Raw genomic sequence first — 23513 nt, 5'->3', positions numbered from 1 at the left:
AGAGAGAGTCCCTGGGGAGGGCGAGGGGGACAGGTCTGGGAAAGGTGGACCAGGAGACGGCACTGAGGGCAAGGGACAGGAGCCCCATTAGTACTTGCCCAGCTGAAGCCAAATCCAGCCTCTATACCCAGACATCGATTTATATCTCGGAGACAGAGTTTTGGGTGAAGCAGAAAAGAATAGTTTTATTGCTTTGCCAGGCAAAGGGGGCCACAGCAGGTTAGTGCCCTCAAAACTGTGTGTCCCAACTTGGAGGGGGTAGTGAGAGGTTTCATAGTAATAGTTCAAAGGGGGCGTGATCAGCTCGTGGACCTTCTTCTGATTGGTTGGTGGTGACGTAAGTGGGAGTCAGCATCTTCAGCCTTCTGGCTTCAACCGGTCTGGGGTCTGTGTGCTTGTGGGCAACATCCCGTTAACTTCTTCCACCTGGTGGGGGTTTCAGTATCTGCAAAACAGCTCAAAGCTACTCTTATGCGTATCCCTTGAGGGGGAACCAGGACCCTGCCCCAAGGCTGCACTATTGTTTCTTTCACCCGGTCCTCCCTTATCTCCACATCCCCTCCCTTCCCTAATTAGCATCTGTTTGAACCTGCTGGTTGGAACTCAGGGAAGGTCATGGAGGCTGAATGAAGCCTATTTCCTATAATCAAGAAATGGGGGACACAGAAAGGCTTTTGTGCCCACGAGCCCCACAGTGTCCTGCTCAGTATCATGACCTGGACTCCAAACACCCCTAAGGGGTCTGCAAAGGGAGAACATTCATCTGCCAGGAGGCAATGTGGTGGGAACCCCGGGGAAAGGACAAGGGGCTGAGTCATGGCAGGACTATTAGACTCAGCCACTCTCTGAGGCCACTTCAAGAAGGTAAAGGTCCAAACTGCTGCATCAAAATGCAAAGCAAACAAAAACACTGAATTGGTGCTCCAGACACGGATGGTCCTCCTTCCCAGCCCTCACCCTGACTGGGGGAACTTTCACATTCAACCCTCATCATTTTTACATCATTGGGATTTTTAAGATATTTAAATAATTTGAAATGAAATAAATCATTTTTAAAGTCTAACGACTGCTTGCTAGCTGCCTCAGTTAGCTATTCCTATGTAAGATGGAATTTGAGGCAGATCTCACAGCCTTGTGTAAACAAGGAAGTGACTGCCTTTTGTGAGATGGGTCTTTATCTGTCATGGCTTCAAGTCCTTCTGTCTTTCTTCGTGCAGCAAAAGCTAGAGGGACTTTGTATATTCTTGCTGCTAGCAGGTACTGGCAAGTACAAGCTGACCCCTGCTTTCTTCGACAGCAAATAGGTGGAAATACATAGGGCACTTAACCTCCTTCACTATTTCTCAAGATGAAATAATCACAGATACAGCAGTTTAGAAAGATCACATCACAGACATCTAAGCAATAGCATGTACTTTACACATGGCAAAAGCATTCATCCTCATTGTGGCCGTCAGAATTCAAGATCACCACGCACACTAGCTGCTGAGGGCCTTTGTACTTCTCTTCCACTGAGAAAGGGAAACCTTTCTAAAGGGCTCAAACTGAGCCCTCCTCTGCGAGGCGGTTGTTCCCTGGTTCACTGTGATAATCACACAGGTAGCAGTAATCACAAGTTGATCAAACCAAGGCAGAGCCAGGGAACCCTGGCGAGTCCCCAGACCTGTGCTGTAGGTGCTCTCCGCCCTCTGGCTCTCCCACCAATCTCCCTCAGCACTTTCTCGTCAGCCTGTGCTGAGTTCTAAAGTGAATTATATATTTTTTGTCAGTGATAAGAGACGATGCTCCTGAACCAAGTGACCCAAAGGAGCTCCAGGAGGCATCCAGGGCACCTCCCAGCAAGAAAGGTAAGGATTGCCTTTCTCCTGAAGATCTCAGGAGGGTGAATTTGGAGCTGCATCTTATCATAAGCACCCACTAGGTGATTATAGTCATCATGCCTAATACAGTTTGTTTCCCATTCACTGCGTCTTCCTCTAAGGCCTTCATGAAAATTATAGGGAAACGAGAAGGCACTTAGGGCCATTGAAATATGCACCCATCGGAATTGTTTGTTCTGAAACCATCGAGGTCTCCCACACACACGACTTCTTATAGAGTTAGTCGCACTTCCCTCTTTAACTGAAAGTTGGTTCCCCAAGAGGACTCTGCTTCCTCTTAAGACAAGGCCGCATATTTTCTACTGCCCCTCACCCCGTGGCTGAAGGCAGGTTTGATGCCACCCCTTGCTACACACTGCCCCACCCGGCCCCTTGCTCCCCATCCCCTCCTTTGAGGCTTAGCCATTCAAGTGAAATGCTCACTCCCTTTTCATCACTATCATCTGTTGACTTCCCCACTGCTCCCTGGAAGAACTCAAGGCTGACTTAGAGTCTTTCTGTCACTTCAAGTCCTGCCATCATCCTGGACATCTTCAAGGTACATGTGGATAACAGACCCATCCAATATTCTGACCTCTCAAATCCTTCTTCTGCTTATTTCCAGTGACCTTTTCTCCCCACCCATTCTTGCCCTCCCGAACCCAAAGGCGATCCACAGGCCTTTTCATCATTTAAACCTGGCTCAACTTCCCAATAGTTAATTTGAGATTTCCTTTTTTTTTTTTGACACTTAATGCTTGAAATTTGCTCCTTCTATAACTATTGTTCAACTTCTGATCTCTCCTTCTCAGCCCAATCTATAAAAATGAATTCAAAAATATCCCTCCCTGATTTCTTCCTTACAATTTGTTTCCTCTGCAGCTGTCCTTCAATCTCATTTGGGTGACCAGTCCACTGGCCTTTCTCTTCTCCAATCCATCATCTGCATTTCTTTCATGACCCTTCTTACCAGTTCAGAGTTGAAGATCCATCGTTTCAGTAACCTTCTGCTATCTTCACCTGCCGTGCCTCTCTGTCTTTTCCTAGAACTCTCTGGCAGATGTTCGAGGAAACTATTGTCTGCTTCCCGCACACTTCCTGCATTTGAAATCAGGCACTGCTGGGGAGAGGCACACAGCTGAGCAGCGCGTACCCACTGTGTCTTCGTGATTCCAGCACAAATGATCCCTCCACACGGCGTCACAGCTCCACTTCCTGTGACAATCCTTTCAAACCTTGAGCAATTTTTTTCAAACCTCTGATGCCTCACTGCCCCCTTTTTTGCATAACAGATGACCTTTCCTCCTGTTTCATAGAAAAAAATCAGATGGGAGTTCCGTCACTTCCTGCTCCCACCCTGCAAACCCCAACTGCATCTTTCCTCTCCTTTCCAGTTCCTTCTTTTTCTCCAAGGCAATCCTTCCACCTCTTCTGACAGTATCCATGGTCCCTTCTCTTCCCCAAGAATTCAGCATCTCCCTCTCACAAGGACATTCATTCAGCCAATGCCCAAGCCTATCACAGTTCATAACAGGAACTTTCTCTTGATCCTCATCTCACTTCAGCAGCCTCCATAGCTCTCCCCTCCGTTTCACAACCAAACTTCTAGAAATGAGTTACCTAAACTTATTGTCTCCATTTCTTCACTTCTCTCTCGCCTCTGCCACTTTAGAATTTCAGCATCACCTAAGGTCGCCAATGGCCTCCTGGCCACTGTGGTTTGAGGACCCAAAGTTAAAGCTAAAAATTGTTGACATATGAGGTTAGTAGATCAATGATTTTAGCTAATAAAAGATGATCTGTATCTTTTCTTTTTAGGAAAGAAGAGAAAAAGAAATATCTGGTTAACCTCAAAGAAGAGACGCCAGAAGAAAAGCCTCCCGAGAGGTAAGATGAGAGCACCAGAGGGGGCTGGAGGCTAGAGACAGTTCACCCTTGTCAGCCAAGATGTGGGAGGTGGGATTTTATTCTAAATGCAATGGGGAGCCACTGAAGAGATCTAATCAGTGAAGTGACGTGATCCAATTTTAAACGGCGAGACCAATATTGGTGTTACATAAAGAATGAATTGGAAATAGAAAAGAATGGAAAGAGGGCAACCCCTTGGGAGGGCAGGTGCCATGGGAGTTGATAGTAGCCTGGTTTCAGATCTGGCAGCGGAGATAGAAGAAGAGGGTCTACTCAAGATTAGTTGAAGGTAGAGTTGATGAGACTTGGTAAATTGGAAGCTGAGGATGAGAGAGAGAAATCAAGCCTTGCTCTTCAATTTCTGGCTTAAATGGCTGGGTGAATGGTGATGCCGTTGCTGAGAAAGGATGCAAATATATTGGGAGGAAATTTTTAGAATTCAATTTTTGACCTGCTCGTTTCTATATTTGTGCTAACCTTCTATGCACGTGTGCCAGGTATGTGCTTTGTCAAGTACTGTGAGGCTCTGAGATATTACCCCCTCTTGCAGAGTGATGTTCTTTATATATATGAATATTGCAGAAACACAAAGCACCTGGGTCAGGGAAAAGAATTCTTTATTGATGTTCACAACCAGCTCAACACGGCAGCATTTTTCCCCCACACGCAGACCCACAGGCTCGAGAAGAGAGCTGATGAAATCTTTCTGTGTGAGTGGCAGATTATACCCTATAGACACAGGAGAAAGAATGATGGATTTTCTGCCCTGTTTACATACAGGACAAGGACAGCCATGCTCGCCTCCTGAAAAGAGAAAAAAATTTTTTTGCTGCTTTGCGATGACTGAAAAGATCCAGGTCCTCACCCTAATTTGGGAGAATTTAAATGCCTCTTTCCAAGAGGCAGAGAAACCCCAGGTGTCTCCAGCTTTTACTAAAGATGTGTCCAAGTTCTGGGCTTCATCCCCTTTGACATGTAAATACCTAGGGATAGAGTGCTCCAGTATCCCTGGTACTTTGGCACTTAACCTAGGAACCTAGCCCTGGCTGTAACCCTTTGGCCATGTCAGGAGATGAGAAGTTTTATTACCTTTTTGGATTAAACAGCAATTAACTAGCTACAGATTTATTTTCTATGGTATATGAAAAGTGAAATAATTCTACAGGAAGTGAAAGCAAACATCCCCTATCTTTATACTGTATACACTTTTGTGTCTCAGGAGGCTCGGGCTTTTTACAGAAGCACTGAGAAATCAAGGAAACTTAATTTCCCCACAGCATGCCAATTTGGCACACTCAATACAAAATCTGGTCCAAAGATACAAATATAAAATTCATTGGCAGAATAAAGGGAGACGAGAACCCTAACGCTAACACCCACCCCCCTCACCTCCTGGCATTGCAAATCCTGTAGGTCCCAGCCTCACTCCCCATTGCAGGGCCCCTGCCTCTCAATTCTTTGATACCTTGCACTTTCCCTACTAGAGGCACCCAGGGACCCCTGGATCTCTCCTGTCTCCTGTATCACACACAGGCCCTAGGGAACCTGGAAAAGTGCTTTACAAGACTCCTCCTCTGCTGCAACAGACCATCTGGCCATGTTTACTTGGATGTGGCACTTTCTGGCAGCAGGGGTCTCAAGCCAGGAAACAGGAAATCAGCCCCAGTGCTCTGGGATTCCCCCAAATTTATCTGATTGATTTCAAAAGGTTGCACAGAGAGCGAGAGCAGATGGTGAGTCTGGGGGCGGGGGAGGGGGAAAGAAAGGTGTACACAAGAAAAAATATATAATTACAGAGAAATCGCAGGAGAAAAGTGAGGCACAGGGGTATAGAGATCTCAAAGTGAGGGGGCTGGAAGTGTGAGAAGGAGGTCACTGTTGGGGGAGGAGGAGGGCCACTGGGACCCCGACGAAAACTACTCACAGATCACTGTTTGGCCAGGGGCAGCCTTACCTGGGCATGGAACCCAAAAGACACTCCAAGTGGCAGAGCAGGTGACTCACAGGGAGGATGACTCAACCAGGAACACAAAGGTCACGACAAGAGCAAAAAAGAGAAGGACAGAATGTGCCCAAACGCCTGCACCAGAGGGTAAGGCTGGTGATGGAATTTGTCATCTGAATGCTCAGCGTGGGAGGGTCTCTCCTGCAGCCCACAATCAACCAATTACCTATTACCATAAATAACATATTTTTATGAAAAATAAATATATTTTTCAAATAAAAAAATTAGGTGAGTGGTATCATTGTACATTTTTGCAAATCTCTTTAACGTCTACCTTAATCAAAGATGGCTGCATTCTTCAAAAAAAAAAAAAACATTTTTTCACTCTCTTTTCCATGTGCTTCCTTAATATTTTTGTATATATCTTCATTGTATTATATTGAAAGCTGAGAGGGAACATTTTTAATAGCATCAATCTATATCTTGTTAACAATTGCTTTCTATTTTTAAAGGTTCTTTTGAAATTTTTTTCTTTTTTTTTAATTGAAATATGTTTGATGTACAGTATTATGTTAATTTCAGGTACACTATATAGTGGTTTGACATTTGCATACACCGTGAAATGATTACCACAATAAGTCTAGTAAGAATCTGTCCCCATACAAAGTTATTACAATATAATTGACCTTATTTCTTATGCTGGATATTATATCCCCATAGCTTATTTATTTTATAACTGGATGTTTGTTTCGGGTTGGCCAAAAAGTTTGTTCAGGTATTTCCTTAACATCTTACAGGAAACCCGAACAAACTTTTTGGCCAGCCCAATACCTCTTAATCTCCTTTACCTATTCCCCGCTCCCCCACCTCCACCATCAAGGACAGCTGGGTTCTTATCCCTGCTTCTGTATTCAGTCAGTTGTGATTTGTTGCTTTGGTTGAAGCATAGGAAGAAAATCAGCCTCACACAGATCTGTAGCTGAAAAAGGTGGAGTATTTCAACAGTCTTTTGAGATATCTGTGGATATTCACTTTTGATACTACACCAAAACTCAACAAGGGATAGTTTCTTAAAGGTTAGGTGTAACATAGAGTCTGAGACCATATACTCTGTTGTAATAAAATGTCTTATGCTATCTTGTGTTTTGAGTGGATCTTCTACTCATGCCAGATTTTATACTATCATAAACAATTAGAAAATTTTGGTTCACTTAATTTTACAGTGAGCTTGCAACTCAGACAATCACTTGAGTGTTAGTCTTGAGACAACATGGTACTTCAAGATGCAGCAAACTGCTTTACATGTTCTACCCAGTTTTTTACATATGCTATTAAAAAGATGTGTCCTTAAGGGTAGAAATTTAATTAAATTAATAATTTTAACTGTTTCATCAAGAACATTCTTAAATGAAACTGGCTTTTTTTTTCCATGTTGAGTAAGTGGTAGTGAAGAATGCAATGCCACCTTCTAAGGTTTGGGGACATTGCTTTGATTTGTACTGAGGCACCAGCATTTTTACCTGCCTTGGCTCTTGCTTCATCTGTGCAAAAGTCAACATAGCAAAAAAAAGGCAAAGAACATCTAATTATAAAAACAATTCTGACCTTGAAGATCTCCTGAAAGTGTTGCCGGGACTCCCCGAAACCTTTGGTCCAGGGGCTCAGATGACTGCCCCCCACTGGACATTCCATTAGTGGAGGGACCACTGCTGACCAGCCTTGCTCTGCTCCTCCCCTGAGTGGCAGACAGGACCAGCGGTAGAATTATTCTCAGGAGGTAGTCGCAGGGTCTCATCAGGACCGGAACCTCCAGCCTTCAGCCCCAGAGTGTGCAAGGTCCTTCCTGGGTCTCTGGGAGATTCTGCAGGGACTTTCCAGAGGGCATTTACTGAGATATAAGATGAATGTTGCTTCTTTTTTCAGAGGTCAGTGATGGCACTTCAGAGATGAATGAAGGAAAGAGACCCCAGGAGCCACCCAGCACACCACCAAGACTCACCCACGGTAAAGGTGAGGGATTGCAAGTCTCTCAGTATGGTCATCAGGAGCCCAAACTTAGAGCTGCTTCACTCTGAGTCAGAGTTTCTCAGCCATTTTTTCATTATCACTGCTCCAGGGAGCCCATTTAGATATTTTTTTCTAATCATGAACCCTACCCCCCAGGATATTTCAATACCACAAGTATACTATATATCCATTTCTGTACTGGATATATTTATTTGTGCTTTATACATAAAAAGAGTAAGTTTTTTTCACCCCCAAGAACCAATTCTGGGGCAACTTACCACTGCCAAGTATTCATGCTCTAAGTATATTCATGGTACTTTATTGCAGTGCCAAGCCATCCAGGTTTTTCCTAAGATCCCAATCTCCATGTTTCTCACATGACCTTTCTGTGAAAATTGAAATGAGAACAGCTGATCATAAACACAAATGTAATACTATGACTGAGCCCGAGCTTCTGACACTGTTGTGGGCAAATGCTGGACAAATGGTGCACGTTAATTCACTCCTCACCGTGGCTACTGTTACTCACATTGTTACTGTTATCCTCGGAGGGAAAAGAAAAGCAGAGCATTCTTCTGTTTGCTGGTAATTCAGTCACTGTGTCACATCTTCACAGAACTCCCACAGAACAAATGTGACTTTCAAATGACAAATATCTCATTACTGTCAGAAAGAATGAATTACATTTGACCATATTAAAATACAAACTATCATTTTTAACAAGTTTTTCCTGCATTACACTGACTCATACAATGTATATTTCTAATTTTATCCTGAATAATATATTTTATTTTCACGACCACCTTTGGAGAAAGTTGAATGATTTATTCAAATTTGAGATGTAAAGGATTAATGGGTTTTCCCAAGATCCTGTGGATAAAGGCTGGCTGGCACAGGACTAGCATCTTGGTCCCTAGAACCCTCTTCAGGAGCCATCATTCTCCTTTATAATGAAAGGTATAGAATTAATACTGTCAAAGCTTTACCAACTCAGTATTGTCTGAAATGAATGTGGTCACAAAACGTAAAGATTGCTTATTTAAAAATCACTTTCTTTCTCATACCTTCTAGATCCCATGGATAAGGGAAGCAAACTGCCTTTGGGAAAATCTCCTGGGGAAAAACGTAAGTGTAAAGAACTTACTTGGTCTCTATTAGCGTGGGTTTGATATTATTTTTATTGGTTTTTATGCCCTTCGGGCTACAAAAGACATCTAAGCCAGAAAAAGATGTGTGCTTTTTTACAGATGTGTGCTTTTTTCAACATAGAAATTTTTTCATACTATAAAAGCAATATGCTGTAGCCTTTGAAATTAGCTTGCTGTGTGTGACAGAAAACCGCATCATCCCCCCAAAAATAGTGGCTGAAATTAGAGAGCTTATTTCTCTCTCGTACAGAAGTAGGTGGTCAGGGCTGGTGCCATACGCAGCTCATTCTGGCTGTTGCTCCCTCAGCCTCAGCATGCAGTATCCCCTTCACTGGGGTCCAGCCAGCAAGTGTGCATTCCATCCAGAGGAAAGAGGCAAGGTCAAGGAGAGGCATGCCTCCTCCCCCGAAGGACACTATCTGTATGTTGCATTTAGTAATTCTGTTACCATTTCACTGCCAGGACGAGTTACATGGTCACACCTGACTGCAAAGGAGGCTGGGTAATGCAGTCTTTATTTTAGAAGGACAAGTATCCAGCTCGAAATCAGCAGCTTTACTACTAAGGAAAAGGAAAGAACGGAGAAAGAGGAACAACCGGCCCTGCACACTGTGTGGTGGGCGGTACTACCACTCTCCACTATTTCCGGTTCTCCTCCCCTTCCCAGACACTTGGAAAGATGCATTTCCCAGCTCCTTGCAGGAGACAGCGCCATGATACTAGTTCTGACCGAGGAGCTGGTGAGATGGGTGTCACTCCTGAGTCAAAACGTACGAGATACTGCTTAGTTCTTCACACTTTCTTCCCCTGATTGTAGAAGCGTGTGGAAGAGGGAGGTCGCAAAAGGCCAAGCAGTGTGGATCTCAGCACCACTCATAGCGGACAGCTGCCCTGGAGACCCCCTCCACATCCTGCAGAGAACTCTGCATGACAGAGAAATACACTGTTGCATGTTAAGCCACCAAGATCTGCTTTTGCTTGTACTGCAGCCGTAGCCTCTCCTGCCCTGCCCGATACAATGTTCCTCATAAAATCTGCAAACAGTACAGAAAGTTATTAATCAGGAATTTAAACACCTATTTAATCTCCTTCCCCCACCTTATTTTTATAACTTACAAAAACACATACATTCTCATATATATGTATTCTTTATATGTATACATTCTTTATGTATATATATACATGCTCATACTACATAGTCTATCCTATAAACACTTTTTTCATTATTGTGTGATTAACAATTTGTTTCAATAATAACCTGTTGGTAGTAAGTTAGGCTATATCCAATTGTTATCTGAAAATAGAAATCATATTGTGTGTGTTGGTATCTTTGCACACTTGTCCAATAATTTCCTCAGAATTAATTTCTAAATGCGAGATTACTTGGTTAGAGTCTGTATATCTTAAATTTCATATTTGTTACCAAACTGTTCTCCAGAAAATGTATTTGTTTACATTTCCTTTAATAACACACGAGTGTTCATTAACTACATCCTCATCAACCCAGACATGATAAAACTTTTTAAAAGTTTGGGTATAATTAAAACTAAACAATGCATTGTCAGGGGATTATTGGTGGTCTAAAGATGCCTTTTAGGGACGTCCCTGGCAGTCCAGTGGTTAAGACTTCGCTTTCCAGTGCAGGGGGTGCAGGTTCGATCCCTTGTCGGGGAGCTAAGATCCCACATGCCTCGGGGCAAAAAAAACCCTAAAACATAAAACAGAAGCAATATTGTAACAAATTGAACAAAGACGTTAAAAAAATGGTCCACATAAAAAAAAACTTTAAAAAAAAGACACTTTTAAAATAAATGCGTCATTTGTATTTCCTCTTACAGCACTTCCAATTTATGCTTTTTGCCCACTTTCCTAGTGTACTATGCATCTTTTGCTTTGTCTATTAAGGGCAGTAACCCCCTAATGTTACATATATTGCAGTTTTCCCCTTTTTTGTTTTAATATTGTGTGGATGTTTTTTGAAGTATGTGCATTTAAATTTTTTAAGCAGTCAAATTTGTTCATCTTTTACCTTTACAATTTGGGTCCTTGGCTAAGGACCTTCCTTCTTTGGCTAAGAAGATCTTTTATATCTATGGCTTATAACAATCTCTCTATATTTTCTTCTACTCTTGAAAAAACTGGTTATTAATTAGAAAATGATATATTTTAATGTTAATAATTTAGTATATCTCTATTACTTCTTTATTCAATCCTTTTTCATTTCCGAGTACTTTCTTCACATAGGTCTCCTGGTTTTCTTGCCTCCCCAAAGTGATGGGAAGATAGAAAAAATTTTACTTAAAAAGTATTGATGGGGCTTCCCTGGTGGCGCAGTGGTTGAGAATCTGCCTGCTAATGCAGGGGACAAGGGTTCGAGACTTGGTCTGGGAAGATCCCACATGCCACGGAGTGGCTGGGCCCGTGAGCCACAACTACTGAGCCTGCGCGTCTGGAGCCTGTGCCCCGCAACGGGAGGGGCCGCGATAGTGAAAGGCCCGCGCACCGCGATGAAGAGCGGTCCCCGCACCGCGATGAAGAGTGGCCCCCGCTTGCCCCAACTGGAGAAAGCCCTCGCACGAACCGAAGACCCAACACAGCCAAAAATAAATAAATAAATAAATAAAGTAGCTATAAAACGCAGCTTTCTTAAAAAAAAAAAAAAAAAGTATTGATGTTTCAAGCTTGTAGATCAATATATATAGCCATAAGAGATGATTTTCTTTTCTGTTTTAGGAAGGAAGAGAAAAATACATAGCTGGTCAAGTTCAAAAAAAAGACAGAAAAAAAGTCTCCCAAGAGGTAAGCAAGAAGGGTGAAGTCGTCATTCCCTTGGTATTCATCAGGGTTCTTCTCTCCAGCCACACGGCCACCCGGCTGTCACTAGAGCACAGCCAGCCCCATCTCCACCCCTAGGTCATCCCATCAAAGGCTCCTCCTCACAAAAGGAGAACCATGTTGATTCCAACAGGCTTCTTTTCTCTTATCATTGGGAAGGAATGGGGTGGAGGTGAACAAGAGGCATCCATCAGTTTTGAGATTAGGACTGTGTCCAGTGCAAGTTCAGAGCCAGGAAGAATAGACAAAGCAAACCTGAATGTGCAGGCAGGATTCGGACTCCCAATCCCAAACTGGAGTTAGATTTGTTGTCACGGAGTGTTCAAAACCACCTGAAGCGATGCTTAACATGCATTGACTCCATGCATGACAATCGTGTTATTTGCAGAACAAGAAACAAAAATGTACGTGACTCTGCCTTCTTCTGGATCGTCTGCTTTATTCCTTTTTGTGCTCATCACCTTTTCTCCTTCTCCTCTGCGTTCTCTTCCTCTTCGCCTTCCCCTCTCCTTTCTCCTTTTTGCTTTAGTTCAAGGTGTGCCAGTTGGTGGGGATTCCCTTGGATTTCCAGCCCTTGAATGCAGCACCCTGAGAGGGAATCTCCTGTCAGCCCCCAAACATGAATCATGACATGCGTTCCACTGCTTTGGACATTCCCCGAATTTTTCTGTTTGTTTCCAACACCCCTCAATCTTGGGGTTTGACCTGGGAGGGGACTAGGACCTCCTTGAATCGCCCTTCTCCTCCTCTTGTCACTTTCTCTCAGTCCCCAGCGCCACTGTCTCCTTGTCATATGCTGAGTTCTCTCCACCAGCGACTTCTAGGAAAACTTGACACTCAGACCTCTAAGCTTCTCCTGTGGGTATATAAAGGTAATTTTTGAAGCAAAGAAATCTCTTTCACTCTCAACAAATTTGTGTTTCAAGATTTAGTGTAGCATCTCCAAAACGGCCTCAGCTGAGCGGTTTCTTCTCAGATCTAGCCAGCATCTGCCCCTTCCCTGAAATTTATTGATTTAATAATTAGGGAACCCTGGACATTACAATTTATAAGGGTGAAAAATACATAATTTGAATATTTTCTAAAATATGCTGCCTGTTACACATTCATTCCACAGAGATGAATTGAGCTGAGGGATGTGCTGGCACATGTCCTAGGTTCTGAGGACTCAGCAGTGAGCAAAACAGAAAAATCCCTACCCTCATGGAGCTTAGATTCTCACTGATACACATGTAATTAATAGTCAGAAAGAGAAGTTGAAGGGGGAAAAGAGAAACAGGAGTTTGGGGGAGAAAGAAAGATACCCACAAGAGAAGAGAGGAGTAACTATGGAGAAATAGCAAGGTGAAAGTGAAGTAGTGGGTACAGAGATCTCAAAGTGGGGGGACTCGGAGTGTGAGAAGATTCGGGGAGGAGGGGGGCCACTGGGACCTCAAGTAAAACTCTTTGCAAATCGCTCTTTGGCCCAGGGTCAGCCTTACCTGGACGCAGAACCCAAGAGATGCTCCAAGGGGTGGACCAGGTGACTGAAAGGAAGGACGGCTCAACCAGAAGTTCGAAGGTCATGACACAGGCCCAGAAAGCAAGGGCTGAACGTGCCCAAAAGCCTGCACCAGAGAGTAAGGCTGGCGATGGAATTTGTCACCTGAATGCTCAGTGTGGGAGGGGCTCCCGTGGAGCAGACACGGGGTGACGGTGACGCAGGGGCGTAAAGTTACTAGTAGAAGGAGGGAGGGGGCGGACGAATGGGCATGAAGACAGAGCCAGAGTCTCTTGGTCTGGGGGTGGCTGTTGGGAGAGGTAACCGTGTTCTCAGGGTGCAGGTCGCCTCAGCTGTGCCCTGCAGAACCCATCCCCACTCCCCTGGGTCTACTGTTCACATTTCTATCAGCAGAGCCACCTCTCGTCCACGGAGTCTGGGGGCTCCTCTCTGATTCGGGCCGATCCAGTGACGGGAGTGGCATCAGACTTCGAAGTGGACACATTCTCTGTCTTATTTCTTAATGGTTTATTTCTGGAAGTGAAGTAGATTGGTCAGTGGGTCTGCATATTTAAAATTATCCCATACTGGAAATTCCCTGGCGGTCCAGTGGTTAGGATTCTGTGCTCTCACTCCCGAGGGCCCGGGTTCAGTCCGTGGTCGGGGAAATAAAATCCCACAAGCGTCAAGGCCAAAAAAATAAAATAAAATAAAATAATAAAATAAACTAATCCCACATTGATGATCAGATTGTTGCCAGTTTAGACCCCCATGAATGCAGTGTGGACACCCTCTTCCCTACATCTTCACGAACACCAGAAATAACAAGACTTTTCTGTTTGCCGAACATAGAGGCCAAGAGTGATAGTCTGCCAGTGTTTTCCTTGGAATTTCTTTGTGCTCTGTGAGTGGTTAAATACGCTTTCGAAGGTTGCAGTACTGCTCACCAACATCTCAGAAGGTCACACACCCCCCTGCCCTGTGGACTCAGGAATGGCCTCGTGACTTGGCCAAAGAAACGTGGATGGAAGTGAGAGGGCTACTTCCAAGCCAAAGCTTGAAGAACTTTTTCTAAAAAGGGCCAGAGAGTGAATAATTTAGGCTTTGCTGGCCGTAAAGTCTCTACTGCAACTATTCAACGCTGTCATTGTAGCGTGAAAACAGCAGAGACAAAAATGTAAGCAAGTGGGCCTGGCTGTGCTCTAATAAAATGTTAATACCAAAACAGGCATTGGGGGCCTCCCTGGTGGCACAGTGGTTAAGAATCCACCTGCCAATGCAGGGGACACGGGTTCAAGCCCTGGCCTGGGAAGATCCACATGCGGCAGAGCTACTAAGCCCGTGCGCCACAGCTACTGAGCCCACATGCTGCAACTACTGAAGCCCACGTGCCTAGAGCCCGTGCCCTGCAACAAGAGAAGCCACTGCAATGAGAAGCCCATGCACCGCAATGGAGAGTAGCCCCTGCTCACCGCAACCAGAGGAAGCCCACGCACAGCAACAAAGACCCAAAGCAGCCAAAAATAAAAATAAAAAATAAATACGTTTATTAAAAAAGAAAAAACAGGCATTGGGCTGACTTAGCCCTTGGGCCGTAGTTTGCTGACACCTATAATACACCACTGAGATTTAGGAGGGTCATAAATGATTAAAGCATTATGTAGCCTATATTTACTAAGATGCCTGTTTTTTAAATAAATTTTTCTTCAGAATGTTTTCTTTTGAAGGTCCCCTATTCATATTTGCCTATTTTTATATATGACTCTTCTTTTTTTGTTGTTTAATCAGTTTGGGAGATTAACCTCTTGTTGCTGCAATTTTCTTATTTTGTTTTTGTCTTTTAACTTACTTGAGAAGTTTTTGGCTGTGGAGGGTTTAGATTTTTTTGGTTTGGTTTGGTTTTTGGTTTTTTTTGGCCATGCTGTGTGGCTTGTGGGATCTTAGTTCCCGGACCAGGGAGTGAACCTGGGCCCACGGCAGTGAAAGCATGGCGTTCTAACCACTGGACCGCCAGGGAATTCCCAAGAGTATTTAATATTTAGATATAGGCACATCAGTTTATTTTTTCCAGTATGGTTTATGTCAGAGTTTCTCAACTTTTGCACTGTTGTTATTTGGGGCCGGTTAATTCTTGGTTGCAGAGGCTGTGCTATGCATTGTGACACGTTCAGCAGCACCCCTGGCGTCCACCCATCAGACGGCGGTAGCGCCCACCTCCCAGGCTGACTGGCAAAAAGATTTCCTAACATTTCCAAATATCCTCTGGGGGCAAAATCACCCATCATTGAGAATCACTGCTTTATGCCTTGTACTTCTGCCTTAAAAAGCCCTTTCTATGTAATAGTTATAAGGCTACATCCTTTATTTACTTCTAGTGTTTGTATTAAGTATATATATATATATATATATATATATATATATATATATATATATAATATTGTTATATGTTATATTAATATATATTAATTTGTGAAAATTTGGCTTCTGTAATACTTTTAACCTTCCCATCTATTACCTTGAGCTTGCTATATTTTTTTTGGTCAATGCTATAATTTTTCTTTCATAAGGACTCCTGTCTCTCTTGCTCTCCAAACTGGTAGAAAGACAGAAAAAATTACTTTGAGATAGTGACGTATAAAGCACGTAAATCTATGTTTCCAGTTATAAATGACTATTAATTGTTTTCCTTTTAGAAAAGAAAAGGATAAAAGATGTCCGTTCAAGTGCAAAAACAAGTTGTCAGAGAAATATTCGCATTAAGGGTAAGTAAGTGAGAGGCAGGGCCTCGCCCTCAGGCTCCCCAGGGCCCTGGCCTGCTGTGGTGGTCAGGGGCGCAGGCCTGGTCTCTGGGGTGAGCACCCAGTTGCTTCTGCCCCTCTGCGCTCTGCTGTGTCTCTTGGGGACACAATCCTCCTCTCCCTCCTCCTCATCCTCCCTCTCCTCCTCCTCTCCTTGAATTCATTTTCCCTCTCCTTTTTGTTTTAAAGAATTGCCATATTTTTAAAATATTTATTTATTCATTTATTTGGTTGCGCTGGGTGTTAGTTACAGCAGGCGGGTTCCTTAGTTGCAGCTTGCGGGCTCCTTAGTTGTGGCACGAGAGCTACTAGTTGCGGCATGAATGTGGGATCTAGTTCCCTGACCAAGGATCGAACATGGGCCCCCTGCATTGGGAGCGTGGTGTCTTATCCACTGTGCCAATGGGGACGTCCCTCCCTCTGCTTTTATAACATTCTTCTTGGGCATTATCTCTTGTCACTCTCCCTTCCCTCTTTAGACGCCAGCCACACTGGCCTTTTTTCCCCATTAACTTATTACTGAAGTATAACAGGTGCTACCCAAGCTGGGGCCCACAGACTGGTGACATCTACAAGCCTGCTCGCCTCAGGTCTGCAAAAATCAGGAGCTTGTAAATCAGCTGTGACTCTGAGCACACTGGTTTCATAGCAAGACCCCAGTGGAAACAGCAGCGCGTTGATTTCTATTCTGGTCAAATTCCTGTCTCATCGCAGGCCGGCATCTTGAGGAGCACTGGTGCCCCGTGCTTGTGGAAAAATGCATGTACATAGTGCACAGCTTCGGGAATGAACACAAAGGAAAAGCCCACACGTACTCAGCACCCAGGTCAAGAAATAGAACATAATCCACACGCATATTCCGATCCCTACCCAGAGCCCCGGGCGTCGCCAGCAGCCTGATTTCCCTGAGCATCGCCACTTTGTCATGAGCACTTCACCCTCCATCCTGCTCAGGGCCTGTTCAGTATGTCTCCTCCCTCCTTCACACGCTCCGTCCCCAAAGCCAACCCCCTCACCCTCCTTCCTCCTTTGTTACGCAGCCTCAGGGCTCACCTTGAACAAAGCCTTCTCTGACCCAGCAGGCAGGGTATTTTTTTCTTGGTGGCACTTGTCACACGTATCATTTGTTTCTGATAGTATCAGATCTCTTTTTTAAAAAATTTATTTTATTGAAGTATAGTTGGCTTACAATGTTGTGTTAATGTCTATTGTACAGCAAAGTGATTCAGTCAGTTATACATATACATGTATCTATTCTTTTTCAAATTTTTTTCTCATTTAGGTTGTTAAGTAATATTGAGCACAGTTCCCTGTTCTATACAGTAGGTTCTTGTTGGTTATCCATTTTATTTTTATTTATTTATTTTAACATCTTTATTGGAGTATAATTGCTTTACAATGGTGTGTTAGTTTCTGCTGTATAACAAAGTGAATCAGCTATACATATACATATATCCCCATGTCTCCTTCTTCTTGCGTCTCTCTCCCACCCTCCCTATCCCACCCCCTAGGTGGTCACAAAGCACCGAGCTGATCTCCCTGTGCTATGCGGCTGCTTTCCACTAGTTATCTATTTTACATTTGGTAGTGTATATATGTCCATGCCACTCTCTCACTTCATCCCAGCTTACCCTTCCCCCTCCCCCTGTCCTCAGGTCCATTCTCTATGTCTGCGTCTTTATTCCTGTCCTGCCCCTAGGTTCATCAGAACTATTTTTTTTTTTTAGATTCCATATATATGTGTTAGCATGCAGTATTTGTTTTTCTCTTTCTGACTTACTTCACTCTGTATGACAGTCTCTAGGTTATCCATTTTAAATATAGCAGCGTGTTAATGTCAATCCCAAACTCCCGAACTATCCCTCCCCCCGACCCTTCCCCCCTGGTAACCATAAGTTCGTTCTCTAAGACTGTGAGTCTGTTTCTGTTTTATCACAAGTGTAATCAACTGTCTGTGTACATCCTGTTCACTGAGCGAAACGCAAATGAGGTCAGAACATGGGTCCATCTTGCTGATTGCTCAGTGTCTCCTCTGTGCCTTGCGGTTTGTGCTTAAATAGCTGTCAAATCAATACATTATTCATTCTTTCTCAGCAAGTATGAACACCAATATCAGGGCCTCCACTGACGCATACAGTGAACTTCATGAAATTGAAAAAGTGCCCCTTCCACCATACACTTGACCTACGTCTGTCAGAGCTGATTCTTGAGACCAGGCCCTTTGCTGCCCTCTGCTGGAAGAACGTAGGAAGTGTGCAAATGGATTACAGCTCTGATGTGACTAGGAGCTCCCCACCCTCCCACCTTAAAGGGGAAATCCTTGCTCAGTGCACATCCCACACTACCATATGCAGAGGCCCTGCCAGCAATATATAAGTGTGTACATCACTTTACAGTTGGCAAAGCACTTTGTTCCACATTTTGCCATTTAATCCTCGAAGAGGTATTTTTCGGTTCATTTTCCAGATTCAATTAGAGCATAAAAGACTTCCATGAGCTAAAATCAACCTAGGTGTTTTAATCCCAAGTCCTTTGTCCTTTACACTGAAAAAAACAAAACAAAAACACAAAACCTCCTGGTGTTTTTAGGAAACACAAGTAGGAAGCAAAGAGTCCAGGCAAACGCTGACAGCTCTCCATCTGCATCAGCTTTTCCTGTCTCCTTAGCACCTCCACCCTGGCTGTGACTTCTGAGTATCTCTGTGCTGTTATCCATCATATGATGTGGAGTCTTGTTGCGGTGTTTCTTTTTTTTTTTTTAAGATGAAAGTTACTTTTATTTATTTTTATTTATTTATTTTTGGCTGTGTTGGGTCTTCGTTTCTGTGCGAGGGCTTTCTCTAGTTGCAGCAAGCGGGGGCCACTCTTCATCGCGGTGCGCGGGCCTCTCACTATCGCGGCCTCTCTTGTTGCGGAGCACAGGCTCCAGACGCACAGGCTCAGTAGTTGTGGCTCACGGGCCCAGTTGCTCCGCGGCATGTGGGATCTTCCCAGACCAGGGCTCGAACCCGTGTCCCCTGCATTGGCAGGCAGATTCCCAACCACTGCGCCACCAGGCAAGCCCGTTGCGGTGTTTCTGATGGCACGGAAAGAGCACGAGACTAGGGGCCGGCACTTCTGGATTCCAGTGCTAGCTCCATCTCACACAGTGTGGTGACCACCAGGAATTCTCTCTCCAAATCTGCACCTGAGTCCCCCATCTATAAAATGAGGATCATTGTCATTGCCTTCCTTTTGTTACAGGTTGTAGTGAAAATAAACAATAGAATGTGTGTGCTGCTTTTACTGTTCCTTAACTAGCGTTTCTCCTCCAGCCACTCCATCCCCCGCCCAGGCCCCTTGTGTACAAATCATAGAGCTCCGGACTTCTCCCCAGGCCGTGTCTTTCCAGGCACAGTTTCACCTTGTGCCTATGTTCTGTAAGAATCCCTGTAGTTCGTCTTCCCAATCCCTCACTGGATTTTTTTCCATTCTGCTCTTCCTTGTTCTTTTCATTTCCTCCATCAGGCTTTTCATCTCTATGAACTCCCTTTGTTCTTCCCCCACCCCTGCCGTGCAGCATGTGGGATCTTAGTTCCCCCACCAGGGATCGCACCCGGGCCCCATGCATTAGAAGCATGAAGTCTTAACCACTGGACCGCCAGGGAAGTCCCTCCCTTTGTTCTTTAATTGCTTACTTCTAGCAGACTTCCTGAGTTTGCTCACATTTACTGGCAGTGACCTAATAGATTCGGGAGAGCCCCACACAGGCCTCACCCTCAGGCTTCCATCCTTAGAGGCTTGTTTACTGAGATGAGGGGTGAGATGGAGCCAAATGCAGGACCATCAGGAGCAGATCAGAAAGCTGCCTCCCTTTCTTTGTGACATCTTTGTCTGGTTTCAGTATCAGGGTGATGGTGGCCTCGTAGAATGAGTTGGGGAGTGTTCCTCCCTCTGCTATATTTTGGAAGAGTTTGAGAAGGGTAGGTGTTGGCTCTTCTCTAAATGTTTGATAGAATTCGCCTGTGAAGCCATCTGGTCCTGGGCTTTTGTGTGTTGGAAGATTTTTAATCACAGTTTCAATTTCAGTGCTTGTGATTGGTCTGTTCATATTTTCTATTTCTTCCTGGTTCAGTCTCGGAAGGTTGAGCATTTCTAAGAATTTGTCCATTTTATTGGCATATAGTTGCTTGTAGTAATCTCTTATGAGCCTTTGTATTTCTGCAGTGTCAGTTGTTACTTCTCCTTATTCATTTCTAATTCTATTGATTTGAGTCTTCTCCCTTTTTTTCGTGATGAGTCTGGCTAATGGTTTATCAATTTTGTTTATCTTCTCAAAGAACCAGCTTTTAGTTTTATTGATCTTTGCTATTGTTTCCTTCATTTCTTTTTCATTTATTTCTGATCTGATCTTTATGATTTCTTTCCTTCTGCTAACTTTGGGGTTTCTTTGCCAATATCACTGATGAACATAGATGCAAAAATCCTCAACAAAATACTAGCAAACAGAATTCAACAGCACATTAAAAGGATCATACACCATGATCAAGTGGGGTTTATCCCAGGAATGCAAGGATTCTTCAATATAGGCAAATCAATCAATGTGATACACCATATTAACAAATTGAAGGAGAAAAACCATATGATCATCTCAATAGATGCAGAGAAAGCTTTCAACAAAATTCAACACCCATTTATGATAAAAACCCTCCAGAAAGTAGGCATAGAGGGAACTTACCTCAACATAATAAAGGTCATATATGACAAACCCACAGCCAACATCGTCCTCAATGGTGAAAAACTGAAACCATTTCCACTAAGATCAGGAACAAGACAAGGTTGCCCACTCTCACCACTGTTATTCAACACAGTTTTGGAAGTTTTAGCCACAGCAATCAGAGAAGAAAAAGTAATAAAAGAAATACAAATCGGAAAAGAGGAAGTAAAGCTGGCGCTGTTTGCAGATGACATGATACTATACATAGAGAATCCTAAAGATGCTACCAGAAAACTACTAGAACTAATCAATGAATCTGGTAAAGTAGCGGGATACAAAACTGATGACCAGAAATCTCTTGCATTCCTATACACTAATGATGAAAAATCTGAAAGTGAAATTAAGAAAACACTCCCATTTACCACTGCAACAAAAAGAATAAAATATCTAGGAATAAACCTACCTAAGGAGACAAAAGACCCATATGCAGAATATTATAAGACACTGATGAAAGAAATTAAAGATGATACAAATAGATGGAGAGATATACCATGATCTTGGACTGGAAGAATCAACATTGTGAAAATGACTACTACCCAAAGCAATCTACAGATTCAGTGCAATCCCTATCAAACTACCCATGGCATTTTTCACAGAACTGGAACAAAAATCTCACAATTTGTATGGTAACACAAAAGACCCCAAATAGCCAAAGCAATCTTGAGAAAGAAAAACGGAGCTGGAGGAATCAGGCTCCCTGACTTCAGACTATACTACAAAGCTACAGTAATCAAGACAGTATGGTAGTGGCACAAAAGCAGAAATATAGATCAATGGAACAGGATAGAAAGGCCAGAGATAAACCCACTCACATATGGTCACCTTATCTTTGAGAAAGGAGGCAAGAATATACAGTGGAGAAAAGACAGCCTCTTCAATAAGTGGTGCTGGGAAAACTGGACAGCTATATGTAAAAGAATGAAATTAGAACACTCCCTAACACCATACACAAAAATAAACTCAAAATGGATTAAGACCTAAATGTAAGGCCAGACACCATCAAACTCTTAGAGGAAAACGTAGGCAGAACACTCTATGACATAAATCACAGCAAGATCCTTTTTGACCCACCTCCTAGAGAAATGGAAATAAAAACAAAAATAAACAAATGGGACCTAATGAAACTTGAAAGCTTTTGCACAGCAAAGGAAACCATAAACAAGACAAAAAGACAACCCTCAGAATGGCAGAAAATATTTGCAAATGAAGCAACTGACAAAGGATTAATCTCCAAAATTTACAAGCAGCTCATGCAGCTCAATATCAAAAAAACAAACAACCCAATCCAAAAATAGGCAGAAGAACTAAATAGACATTTCTCCAAAGAAGATATACAGATTGCCAACAAACACATGAAAGGATGCTCAACATCACTAATCATTAGAGAAATGCAAATCAAAACTACAATGCGGTATCACCTCACACCGGTCAGAATGGCCATCATAAAAAAATCTAGAAACAATAAATGCTGGAGAGGGTGTGGAGAAAAGGGAACCCTCTTGCACTGTTGGTGGGAATGTAGATTGATACAGCCACTATGGAGAACAGTATGGAAGTTCCTTAAAAAACTAAAAATAGAACTACCATACAACACAGCACTCCCACTACTGGGCATATACCCTGAGAAAACCATAATTCAAAAAGAGTCATGTACCACAATGTTCATTGCAGCACTATTTACAATAGCCAGGACATGGAAGCAACCTAAATGTCCATCGACAGATGAATGGATAAAGAAGATGTGGCACATACATACAATGGAATATTACTCAGCCATAAAAAAATGAAATTGAGTTATTTGTAGTGAGGTGGATGGACCTAGAGTCTGTCATACAGAGTGAAGTAAGTCAGAAAGAGAAAAACAAATACCGTATGCTAACACATGTATATGGAATCTAAGGGGAAAAAAATGGTCATGAAGAACCTAGGGGCAAGACGGGAATAAAGACGCAGACCTACTAGAGAATGGACTTAAGGATATGGGGAGGGGGAAGGGTAAGCTGGGACAAAGTGAGAGAGTGGCATGGACATATAGACGCTACCAAATGTAAAATAGATAGCTAGTGGGAAGCAGCCGCATAGCACAGGGAGATCAGCTCGGTGCTTTGTGACCACCTAGAGGGGTGGGATAGGGAGGGCGGGAGGGAGGGAGACGCAAGAGGGAAGAGATATGGGGATATATGTATATGTATAACTGATTCATTTTGTTATAAAGCAGAAACTAACACACCATTGTAAAGCAATTATACTCCAATAAAGATGTTTAAAAAAAAATTAATGCACAGAAATCTCTTGCATTCCTATAAGAAAGCTCTCTCCCTCCCTGAGGGGCGGAGTGGTGGCTTTGGAAGTACTTGGGACACAAGGTCCCTCCTGACTCGGTGAGCCGCCTGGACCGGGTAAAGAAGGGGGCACTGCCTGTGCCCACGACTCTGCACGCTGGCTTGCTTCCCAGAGCTCTCAAAGCCTCCCACTGCTACCGCATCCGCTTTTGGGCACATCCGGGATGTCTGTGTTCACTGCACCTGTACTTACCGTATGGAGTTAGGGAAGATAATTTGGTGACACAGACAACTATGGAAGGTCCCTGTTGCCATACTAATCCCCCTCGGGATTTGTCATAGTGGCTCTAAGTTACCTGTGATTCTGCCTTGTCACCCAAGCTAGGAACCTGTAGTGCAAATGCCCCACTCAGCTTTGATGATGTCAGTGCACACTTATGTAAACTTGCTAGTAAATTGCAGAGCCAGGATTACAAGCCCACCCAGTCTGGCTCC

The 23513-nt window shown here is 43.5% G+C and overlaps 1 protein-coding gene across 9 annotated transcripts in view; it reads left to right on the top strand.

The window, feature by feature from the left end:
- SP110 (SP110 nuclear body protein) overlaps positions 1-23513 on the top strand; it is a 47603-nt gene that overhangs the window by 8423 nt on the left and 15667 nt on the right. For all 9 annotated transcript variants that reach the window (XR_009504320.1, XR_009504319.1, XR_009504321.1 and 6 more), the window contains exons 6-13: positions 1770-1847; positions 3678-3746; positions 5710-5859; positions 7636-7722; positions 8791-8844; positions 11601-11666; positions 13172-13321; positions 15876-15944. Coding sequence is in view for 6 of the 9 variants with exons in the window: in XM_059928898.1 (XP_059784881.1) it covers positions 1770-1847; positions 3678-3746; positions 5710-5859; positions 7636-7722; positions 8791-8844; positions 11601-11666; positions 13172-13321; positions 15876-15944 (723 nt within the window). In the remaining 3 variants the exon portion in view is untranslated. The remainder of the gene's footprint in view (positions 1-1769; positions 1848-3677; positions 3747-5709; positions 5860-7635; positions 7723-8790; positions 8845-11600; positions 11667-13171; positions 13322-15875; positions 15945-23513) is intronic.

Source organism: Balaenoptera ricei, chromosome 7, assembly GCF_028023285.1.
Source record: "Balaenoptera ricei isolate mBalRic1 chromosome 7, mBalRic1.hap2, whole genome shotgun sequence".
Classification (NCBI taxonomy): domain Eukaryota; kingdom Metazoa; phylum Chordata; class Mammalia; order Artiodactyla; family Balaenopteridae; genus Balaenoptera; species Balaenoptera ricei.
The sequence above is the reverse complement of the archived record's forward strand: the minus strand, read 5'-3'. Positions and strand labels throughout refer to the sequence as shown.